Source organism: Saccoglossus kowalevskii, chromosome 19 (assembly GCF_978046115.1).
Source record: "Saccoglossus kowalevskii chromosome 19, keSacKowa6.1, whole genome shotgun sequence".
Lineage (NCBI taxonomy): Eukaryota > Metazoa > Hemichordata > Enteropneusta > Harrimaniidae > Saccoglossus > Saccoglossus kowalevskii.
Genome location: NC_140659.1, coordinates 30899903 through 30912077, shown reverse-complemented (window position 1 = coordinate 30912077; position 12175 = coordinate 30899903). Strand labels below are relative to the sequence as shown.

Genomic DNA, 12175 nt, shown 5'->3' with positions numbered 1-12175 from the left:
GCGTATTAATGACGTTAATCATGCCATTCCAGCTCATTGTCTCATTTTGGTGTTTTTAATTTAAATTAAAATGACAACACGGCGTAATTACGAGGATGAATTACTGCCGTGATTAACCAATTATAATGGTGCTTGCAAATATTCGGGATAAATGTCTGATAAACTTCCCAATCATGTGATTCATTTTCAGAGTCTTATAAAGAGTTTCAGTTTTGTTGGCAAGCTGTCATAATCCCTTTTATAGAGGTAAATCTTATATCCACTAATTGACTAATTCAAGCACATGGTAAATCTCTAAACATTATTTACAAACCGTTTTCGTTGTTGCGAATAATCCGATTTTAGCATTTAGTTACTGTTACAAATAAACACTTGTCCACTGCAGACGGTTCGGGTAAAACCGCGTACTTATCTGTCTCTTGAAGCCGACTGAATCGAAATCTATGGCATCAGTTTGAAAGACATGCGTGCTGATTACTAGGATTGTTATGTGGGTTGTATTAGTGTTTACTTTGGGGTAAGTTGAAGAGAACGTGTGCACAGTTTGGGGGATAAAGCACCGGGATTTACTATTGTTTTGCGAAGACGTTACAACTTCATTAATAGAATATCTCACGGACATTAGAAACGAATTTGTAACACATTGTGCGCTGTGCTTTCATGGAATGGCTAGTCATGTGTATGCTCCTTATTTGGCTTTCAGAACTTCCATCAATCAAACCCTATCTTGTATCCCTTTGACAAGCAACCAACCGTCGTCGTTTTCTCTTCGTATATTTTTGTTACCAGATGGAACAATTTTGTTGTTATAGCCGTGTATATTTCATGGTTTTGTAAACATTTCTGTTGAATTTAAAGATAGATCAATACACGGACTCCGAAGAAGGTACATTGTATATTTTAAATGTTGAATAACGCCATCATAATTCAAAAACCGCACATCATAATTTTAAATTATTTAGAAGTGACATTTGTCAAAAAACATTGAGTTGGGGATCCTAACCAGTATAACATTCAAACTGAGAGCCAAATACCCCCCCCCCCCCACACACACACACACATACTCCTCCTCGTCATCACGACTTCCATGGCAGTAAATGAATTTACTCTGTCGCTGATCCCCTCAAATACAACTGAAACCATGTCTTGGAATGATTGAATGAGAGCACTTTCTGATCTCAATTCGGGAACAATAATACTACAATAAAACAGCACTTCAAACTCAGAACGCAAATCGCTACAGATGAATTATTAATATACTTAATCCCGCGAAATATTCGGCGTGATACCGTAATGATGACACGGATGTAAGCCCCTGCAAGATGAAGGCCGTAGAATAGCTAGTTAGTGTCATCAACGTCCATAATAGTTTTTTTTCTTATCTTCAATTAAGCGAGAGCAAAAGTGACCTTCCATGTAAGTTTAGTTTTGCTTTCAGGTGCGATCTCTGAAAGCATAATTTTGTTGATTCCCGCAAATGCTGTATTTATTATTACAAAAATAGCACACGCTAAAATAAAATCGTAATTTTTTTGGAAGAGGCAGTAAAATTTTGACGACCCTGGATTTTGTGATACAATCTGACCAAGGTATCGGTACTTGAAGGAAGTCTAGATATTTGAAATGAGTATCATTAAATATGTAAGAATATCTGGCCAACATGTGTGTTTCTCTGTCTCCCCAATGTAATGATCAATATTGAAAGGCAGAGTGAGTCGCCGTCCCTAACGTAAATCACATATAACGGAGGCAACAGCTCAAGCGTGGCTGACTTCCATACTAACAGAACCGTCATCAAGCCATTAGTACCCCATCATGCAACTTATCTATACACTGACCAAATTAGAACTTATTTTTTTCTTTATTTCGCGCTGTCTGTGTTTCCAATGATCGATATGGACACTAGAAATCTATACACTTATCGCATGCGTGCCAGGTCCACGTTTGTATTTCTACCTATTTATCAGGAAATCGGAGAAAATCAACGATGCTTCGACTTTTGCGAAACAGATGCAACATCGGTTATTAGTACAAGGACGCTATTTAGGAATCATAGGCCCGTTGACATCATTACAAGTATCGCCGTCATTTTCCCGACTCATTTTTCTCTTTATTGTGTTTTAATTCGCCTAAAGCTGGACAAAGCCATACGCTGGTGCATGTTCTATTCTGCGCTGTATGCTTGCAATTCCCGGTTACACAGACCGCTAACCGCCTGGAAAACCCATAGCCGAGGGCTAGGAATATAGAAACTGAGTTTTGAAAAGAAATGCTGTGATATTGTAGCGATCCTTTTATTGAGGTGATAGGCTATTATCCCCGCCCCTTTTGGCAATTTGCGGGGCCTCCGTGTGATTTCTAATTTGGGTTCAATGACGCGAGCTCGAGTAACAACTGAAGCGTTCTCTGTGTTATCGATAGTGTGACCAAATAAGTCAACATATTCACCTGCTTTGTTGTTCGTTGCTCTCATTTCTTAATAACAAAACCCCTCAGAGGAAGTGAAATTCCCGACTCAAATATTGAGTCAGCGCTCTTAATTTTCAGCCTGAGCTCAGGAGCATTCGAGCTTCATTAAGACCGCCTTTTCGATGTCTATATCTGTTGATCGCGTCGTTTGTCTTGGCCAGCGTTGCGTGACGTTTCATTAATGCCTCATCGAATTCCCACCACTTCGAAATCAAAACTTTCCAATAAAATAAAACGCGCCAAGAAGGAAATTGGTCAAATATACTTGAAGATAATACAATTTCGAGTCATATAACAAAAAAATCTAGAAAATAAAAGTAAAATTGGCTTCACCTACGTAAAACACCGTAAGATAAAGCTGCACGTAAATCAAAACATAGATATTTTGATCGGGGAATTCGATTATCGTGTAGGGGCGATACAGTCATGATTACACTGGCCATGCATGGCGGCGCGGAAAATCATATTTATAGAGGAATGGGGACTTGGGAGACCGATACAGGTTTGACAATTCTTCCAAATTCATCGGTAGATTTACTGATAAATCCACATAAAAGTCGAGCTAAAGCTTTTGGATAAAAGTTGACTTAATTTGAAGCTTTCGTTAGGACTTTCTCATACAACATCGCATGATGTTAACAAATGAGATTACGCATAGCCAGGTTTTGTTCGGGATTTATTTTAATCTTCCGACTTCGGCTACAGAAGATAGCGAATTAATATGGGTATGAAAACAAAACTTTCGGAGTAGTTTCAAACTACGAAACATGTTTCATACTGTCAATACTTAAAACACTGTCTACTACTGTTTAATTTGTTTTTGTTTCAAACTTGATATGTATGTTTTGTTTTGTTTTAATGAACATACATTGTCATGTACATTTCCACAACGATTATTTTTTTAATTAAGTTATTATATGTTATGAAAACATTGAAACAATAGTTTAATCATTAGAAATGTGATAAAACGAGAGGCTACTTTTAATCGAATTGCAATAATTTGCATTTTGCATCATGATTAGAGATTGTGCTTTAATGCGTGCATTATTGGTGCGTGCTGTGCCTCTATAGAAAAAAACAAGAATCTGAGAGCATTTATTCTACTTACAATGTCATAGCGCTATCTGAAGTCGAGTGTGCGATGAAGTTATTTTTTCGATAACACTTGAATTGAAAATTGTCTTTCACCGAGAAAAACAGGTTTATGTTAGTTATAGGTGAAACGTAGAGAACATCTCTGACCAAGTAACAAGTGGAGCGCCTCGTCGTCATTATTACACACATTAACTCGGGAGAGTGAAAAGTTGTTCTAATTTTCAATTTACGCTGCCGTCATTCAGGGAGCTACGTGCCGTCAACATCTGCCACCTCTGCCTGAATGCATCCATCACCCGTTGATGAAATCTCTCAACAAAAGGGCTAAAATGGTTTTGCAAATTTTCTATTTTCTCTCCCCTTTAATTTAAAATTAAACAAAACTCGTATTATTTTCATATTAGCAGTGGAATGGCCTTAACTGCAAAACTGCGACGCGCGCAGACACCCATCATCAGATACCCCGGCAAACCACTATGCTCGTGCGACGCGCGCAGACACCCATCATCAGATACCCCGGCAAACCACTATGTCCGTCATGTCTCTGCAGTATATACTCGAATGATCTAAGTTTACTGTTTTACTCTAATCAACCCGAATTTAAAAATTAGAGTAGGGAAAAGATGTAGGCTTAAATCCAAACAAATTTTGGAATTCGTAAAAAAAATCAAAGTATAATTTTGATTGTTTAGATTACTTCAAATTCAACATTACGGTGAGTTTATTCTAGAAATGAAGCGAATTGCATGTTTGTCTATTTGGTAATACTAACAATTACATGCACCTGCGAGGGGAGTATAGAACTCAAAGGACATTATTACTTGTAATATAAACATGTAATTTTCATCAGGTTTAATTACCATGGTAACTCCCTAATGCCGTGGTGACACTTTATCGAATTTGCTAGAATTGACAAGAGTATCTCTTATCGTTGCCAACCATCAGGATATCGTTTTTTCACATCTAGCGAGAAGTATATATTCCCCCTGTCAGTAAATATGTTCCCAAGTCGAAGCTCGTCATAAAGTCGTTTGATGGGTAGCTCAATATTTTAGTCATCGTATCGTTTACTGTCAATGTACATGTATTTACAATTATTAACCAATTTCGTAAACACGTAAAAAGGAAATTCGTTTTATTGATCGCCTGCACTTACTAAAGTTATTCTTTATTTTGATTTTTCATATTCGGTTCAACTGTTATGGTACTCTTTAATATGAGGCCATTTACTGACGTAATATTGACGGCGTTTCGACACATAATCACAATAATCATATTTATTTTTAAAAATGAACATAACTTACTCTAACTCGCTGTTCGGTTAGGTTTGTCCAGGCTGAAATCTCTTCTCTTGTAGACATATCAGGATACCGATTTCTAGCAAAATGGGCTTCGAGTTCTTGTAGTTGTTGACTCGTAAAGTGCGTTCTCTGCCTTCGCTGACGCCGATTGCTCCTCTTTCTAAGGTCGTCCTCTGGGCCATTGTCTTCGTTTGTCGATGCTCTGGTCTCCGAAGAGTCTACATAATATTGGAATAAAAATTTTAAAAAAATATTTATTTTTGTTCAGTCTGGGCGAATGAGATGAGTCGATGTGAAATACTATGGAAGTGTAGAACGTCCAGAATAAAAAAAAAAGAATCATAATTCTGATTTTCTTTAATTTAGTAGAATCCGAGTAAATGAAAATTACAGCAAAATTTAAGTTTGTATAAGTAACTTGGGTAACCTTTTTGGTATATTTGTAATTGTGATATCGTTGCCGAAATAAAAATGCTGCGAGCCCGGTAGGTGAATAACGCCGAAGCCGTTATGTTTTCCGTCTAATGACACGTGCTAAAATTTCACTGAAAATGTCAATTAAATTGGTCATTTTTAGGGAGTTCTGTATATAATCAGTAACTGTTTCTTGTTCAAACGTGTATACAGCAAATCGTGTTTACTTGGTTTTAAGAACACATGTTGGCAAGAAATGCAAACATACGTTGTGAGTAATATCCCGCTTTACCCAAAAATGTTTTATCATCAAGTACCTGCAGTTAGCTATATTGAATAAAAAATCGTTTATTTTTTGTTTACCGTTAATTGTATTATCACCCTATATTTAGCTATTTAATGGGTCAATCATTCTACTAGCGCGTTCACTATTTAAACTGGGTATCTTTGGTTGAAAACACAGTGTATTGTGTGCGTGGATCATGTCAAGTGTCTCTCTTAGTATAGAATTTGGGAGCTGACTTATACTGCCACTACATGATGTAGGATAATTTGCACCGATTACAACTGTGAAGAATTCAATGCAAGAGGAAATCCGGACTACTTAGAAAAGAATACAACGCATAGACAAAGTGAATTGTACCGACAATTCTTTGTATTTTTATTGCCCGACTGACAATGGGGCGGTGCGTGCTCGTGGAGGTTCACAGAATCAATGTGGCATCTTCAAACGAGAAAGACGCGTGGCCGATGACATGATCAGTGGTTCGCATAAGCGCGAGAACTTTACGTGGTCGGCAATCGGTCGGTCGGTTCGTAGGTGTGGTAACAGGTGTAGCCGTCAAATAGTCCACTCGGCAGTGGATAGGTACACAAACACTGATTGTGATAAACGAACATTGGGTGATTGAATATATGGTTGTGACAATAACGACAGATATGTATTGGAAGATAAATATATCCCCATATTTTAAAACAGTTTCAGACAATTTTTTTTTCAAATTTCTACCGATAAACTTTGATTACTTCTCACACACATCGCGATAAATAACACCCAATTATGGTTATCGGGGGGGGGGGATTCGTCCCCCAATGAGACCCAAATTACCCCTAACAGCAATAAACGTCATAACAGTTTTAACAATAGTGTTTTTATGGTGGTACAATATCGAATTTTGACTTTAAATTGCACAAGCAGTGTCCGGGGAATCGTCACAACGTCCCGAACTCGCAATTAAAGGCACAACAATACAGTTAATGAAAAAATCGCCCGCGTTCGGAAAAGTTAATTTGCCACATATCTTTTCCAATTTAGACATCGATATGAAGGGGAGGGCGTTAATATTTGGTGAATAAGACCCGTTAATAAAAAAAATATATAGCGACTGCATAAACCGGCAATACCGATATGAAGTAAATATAGAACACGTTAAGAATAAGGTTCGAAGTGTAGAGGGACTGTACACACTACCTATATGATCGGCGTTGCTGTCCGCCCTGCTGCAGGTAGTCGATGCGCTGGACGTCCTCTCTGTTGCTGTGGAGGTAGTCCCAGCTGAGGTCTGAATGGACTGTATCTCTGCCATGCCAACTTGACTGTGAGTTGTATCACCACTGACTAGCTCTTCAAGAGTCGTCAGGGAATGGTCGTTTAGTCCAACTTCCATGCTAACTTATCAATTAGGACAGATTATCTGTTTCACCCGCGTTCCAAGTTTCTGAGTCGGTGGGCGGTGGAGTTGTAAGGCGAAGTTAAGCCTAGCATAGGTCTGTGGATTGTCCGGCTTAGGTGTGTGTTGGTCGCCACTAAATCACCACGCTCTTGCTGGGACTCACGAGTGTTAAGTGTAATACCGCTCCGTCTTCTGTCCTACACCGTTGTGTTTGCAAGCAGCTTAATGTGAGACTTGTACCATGCGCGGGTTTGCTAAAACTCACCCTCTCTTGTCACCTTTGAGCGTGGTGACGTCACTACAGGGAGACCATTATATCCGTAATGCACGCGGCAAACCAATCAGCGGCGCTGTCATGCCAGAGAAGTTATGCCTTTAGTCCTTGTGTGGCGTTTGTTTGGCAAGAAATCATGTTCGAAACACCGCCCCCAGTACTCGCTTGAATAACGATGAAGGAGGGAACAAATCCCTCGACAGAATCTCAGATTGTTAATTCAACATAATAACGAAGCTTACCACCCCAAATCGGGAAAAATCACACACAATTTAATTGTGCTCCGAAAAGAAATCCCGGCGCGCAGTACTTATCTGTCGGGTGCTTAAGTGGGATTCGAAGGAAAAACGAATTGTTAGACGCGGTAGAAACTACGTCTTAAGAACGTACGGCAGAAATAAAAACGCGACATGAAGTATAAGCGATCAAAAGCACCTGTCTATGTGCTGCATATGACAAGCTTTTTAGGTTCAGTTATACTAGCAAGGATAATCCTTCTTTGATTCCGACAAAAAACTGCTCTCAACGATTAGAATTCAAGAGTCGATAGCAACCACCCACTAAAAGATCTGCAACTGTATCAGTCGGATCAAGGCCTCAGTAAACTGCCATTAAGTCTTTAAACCAGTTTCAAGGCATGGAGGCATGTTCTTGACAGCTAATAGTGGCTTCGAGATAATTCCCATCTTTTTCAAAAAAATCGAATACAGTTTTTATTAAATAATGCCTGAAACGAATACGACAGGAACAGTTGCGAGACTTGACATCCAATAACTGTTGCCACGCTCATAGTTTAAAATTACGGTGCGTATACAGCCTATTGTATGAGCTCTGTTTTATCGCTGCTTTAACAAGTTATCGATAAATAAATCCAGTTTATACATCATCTGAAACGTAAACTGCAGTCTCGTCTCAGTATATTTCATGAAGAAAATCTTACAAAATTATGTACTACTTTTTCTAACCAGTTACAAATATCGCGATGATATGAGGTGTTGTACAATGGCCATTAAAACATAAGTGATGGCATGGACTCTATATGCTGCTTCACGCATTTGAACAAATCAAGTTATACTAGTAAAATGCGATTTGATATAGTAATTATTATTGTGTATACGCGTGAATTGAACATTAGTAATGCGCGGTGATGGAGATAGATGCACAATCGTATTGGCCGCCGTGCCTCGATCCCACCAACACACATGCATCAGCACGCATCATGACTGACACGTTTGCATCGCGACGGTCTGCGTAGTTGGGGCAGCGAAGACAAATCACAGGGAGGTAGGAATTATACTTTAAGTCACCGTCCCTCAAGTATACTTGTATATGTTATTTTGATTAGAAGGATAGCTGTTGGGGCGGCGTATGTTATTAGTACTTACGACTGTGCTCTGTTCTCGACATGGTTTCCTTTGGCCGTAACAAAATAGAGATAGAGAAAAATTAGAGAGTCAGGAAGGGAAATGATAGTTCAGGAAAATGGAATTCATTTTGGATATCACAAATCATGATTGGCTGCAACGATATGGTAGGAACAGATTTTTCATGAATAAGCGTTACCAGTGACTTGTAACTATGTTTATATGTGTATTTAATCCACCCGCACCATTATAAAAAACAGTTACAAAAATGCTTTTAGCAATATTACTTAAAGTGCGTATAGCATTTTTTTCTTAAACATTCTCAATTGAAGATTTAAAACGATAAGGCACGGCGTTGAACCACTGAGGGAGTTGATAATGCGCCGTTGTCGTTGTTGTCACGGTTGTTATGATATATAGCATATGTATTTATGTGTTGTTTTGAAATTATGCTCCCCACTATTTACATCAATGTGTTTCTACTAATCTTTACTGCGTTACCGTCTACAAGTCGAATTTCATCTCAGATTGCTTCAAAAGTCTTCATCGCTTATGTTTCTCTTCCCGTTAGAATTGAGTCGATTCAGTGCATAGTACATGGGAAAACATGATTAATAACAGGGATCGTGAATCAACTGGAAAACACACGAAAGTTAATTTCCAGCGTAAATCCATCGGTCCTTTTCAACCACGTATACCGAAGGGCTGGATCGATCACACGAGTTCCAAATCGCTGTCAAAATCAGCTGTGAGCAGAACTGATCCATTCGCGATTGTTTATACAGATCGGAATACTGTTTCTACAATTACAACACTGCAATTATTGCTCATTTGTCACGTGATATATCATAACTTTCTGATGATTTTGAACCAAACATACACAAAACAGTACTTACACAGAAATTAAATAAAAACACCAAGTTACAAAGAATAAACCCATTTCTCCGAAATTATGCTGAACTTCTGAGATATTTTAATAAAGGCTTTGAGAAGCTGAGCTGGTGTGGCATTTCCGATGATGGTTATATTAAACTGAGCAGCTTCGTGATCTGACGAAGTCTAAAAAATGTCGCTGTTTAACGTAGAAGATGTACTAGTATATATGCACACACATCATTTTTATTTAATTAAGTATGTTTCCTTTTTCCGCAGAAAAACAAACACAGTCGTAATCACTAGTCTAATTGGTCCATCCTTATTGATATCTTACGACTAATAGATGTAAAATACCAAAGTGTATGAAAGATGTAATAAATAGCCCCTCCTAACACCCAAATGTAAGTACCACGCCTACGCATAGGGCGAATTATACAAGACCGTCGTCACCAACACGTGTTCGGTCGGGAGGTAATTAGGAAAAAACATACACAGTTTAAGTAATAGTAATTTGATGTTCGCAACAGCTTAAATATTGAACAAGTATACGGTCTACGCCCTTACATTGCAGTCAGTTAACAAATGCACTTAGAATAACTGGTGGCTAGAAGATATCTCAAATTCTAAAATATGCATCTTTTGTATGACATTGAAGTGAGGAAGCATAGATACTTGATTCCAAATCTGATGACTAACGATAATAATATGCCCACGAAAGCAGGGTGCATGTTTCCTATTTAAAGAGTAAGGGCGGGCGTACCCATATTGTACCAAACTGACCAGTACGTTATAAGAATTCGCGGAAATCTTTACTAACTACGCCATGAATATGTGCGTTCTCGGTAAGCACCGGGATAGGCCTCATACCCGCCACACCACGCTAAATTCCCTACCCACCACACCACAGTAGACTCCATACTTGTCCGATACACCTCAGCAGGCGCCATAAACGCCACATCACTGCGGGCATTATAGTACCCATCACAATATGGTAAACTCCATACCCACCACACCAAAAAAAGCTCCATACCCGCCACACCAAGGCAGGCCTTATACCCGCCACACCATGGGGTAAACTCCATACCCGCCACACCAAGGCAGGCCTTATACCCGCCACACCATGGGGTAAACTCCATACCCGCCACACCAAGGCAGGCCTTATACCCGCCACACCATGGGGTAAACTCCATACCCACCACACCACAAAAAGCTCCATACCCGCCACACTAGTGTAGGCACCGTACCCGCCACCCAAAGAAGGCTCCATGCCCACCACACCAGGGAAGGATTTATTCCCACCACTCCAAGGTAGGCTTTATACCCAACATACCACAGCTGCATACTCACATCGGCGCAAAAAATATACCATGAAATGAAACAATTAAGTCAAAAAATAAAAATTTGACCGTTGCATAATTCTGAGAGCCGTCATCAAGGTGCATACGCAAGATTAATGATGGCCGTTGTGTCTGGCTCAGTCTTTCAAAAGCTCACATTTAGATGCGATATTAAGACTAGTATTAGTAGGGGACAGTTTAGCTCTTCTCCTAATGATTTAACGGAAAATAACCGTTGTTTTAATAGAAATAAGCAGAGTGATTATAATTGTTTTTGGTCGGGGTTTAATGGCAATACACATATAGCATATTTCTGACTAAACTAATACAATTCCGCGCAGACGACAAGCTAGAATAATGACAGGAGAGATGCACAGTAATATTGCAAACAAAATGCAATTCAATTTATACGAATTCGCGCCGTTTATTTTCAATATAATAATATTTGTTAAAATAATATCAAACATACTGACATGATTGTAACCACCTTCTCACACAATGGTAACGCCGTTCTAATATTTTGCCGTACTCGTTGAATCAAAACACGCAATTCAATCTGTATTGTTGTATTATACATATAATCTGCAGTGTGTCACATGCCCCCCCCCCTCTCTAGCACCCACCTCCTCCGACACTCTCCCCCCCCCCCTTATATTAAGGTACCGTCCGCCGTTGCGGCGAATTATTGTATTGTGCTCCCAATCATCGAACAATGCTATCTTAAGTTGAAGGAGAAATGTTTCATTGTTTTGGGGGCTTGAAGAGAAGCTCTGGTCTCTTCGCGATGGGAAATGTCAGCGGGTACTTTACGACGTTAGCTGTGATGCTAAAGAAATGGACTTCTTAATCCCCCTCTGCCAGTGTGCAGTTAAAATGTCCAACATTAAGGAATTACGCTCGATGGAATGGAAACGATTTGCAAATTTCACCGTTTTGACAGTTCGATGATTTGTAGGTGGGTAAATCGATGAGTTGGTCAGAACAAAACAGAAACGGTATTAAAGTCAAACTACTCGTCAATTAGGGTAGTGTTCTTTGCAAGGGAAGTGAGATTCAGATCTTACTAATGGTACAGTAAGCACACATTTTATAGGTATTCTAGTATTATTCGTCCATTTTCTGTGACACACTGCAATATTATAATTCATTATGTACTTTCTCTAAACAACACCGTGACTCTTACGAAGTTTCACTACACATTGTCTTCTTAGCAAGTAAAGGAGATGACTCCAAATATGCTAACATTCAAACACACACAAGACGTGTGCATCTTCATAATCAGATATTACAAACCGTAATTACAGTACAATTACTCTGACCGCTATGTATGTTGCGTTCCCGCACAGTGTACAAGACTGTGTAAAACGTCATG

General features: G+C 39.1%; 1 protein-coding gene across 2 annotated transcripts in view; it reads right to left on the bottom strand.

Annotated features, from left to right (window-relative positions):
* pitx2 (paired-like homeodomain 2) overlaps window positions 1-12175 on the bottom strand; it is a 31337-nt gene that overhangs the window by 2706 nt on the left and 16456 nt on the right. The window contains exons 1-2 of one of the 2 annotated variants that reach the window (NM_001164924.1): window positions 6751-7146; window positions 4869-5083 (exon numbers count right to left, since the gene is read on the bottom strand). In NM_001164924.1, the coding sequence (NP_001158396.1) occupies window positions 4869-5083; window positions 6751-6946 (411 nt within the window). In that variant the 5' untranslated portion in view covers window positions 6947-7146. Of the gene's footprint in view, window positions 1-4868; window positions 5084-6750; window positions 7147-12175 lie in introns of those variants that run through there. The other variant, XM_085493469.1, reaches the window with a different exon arrangement.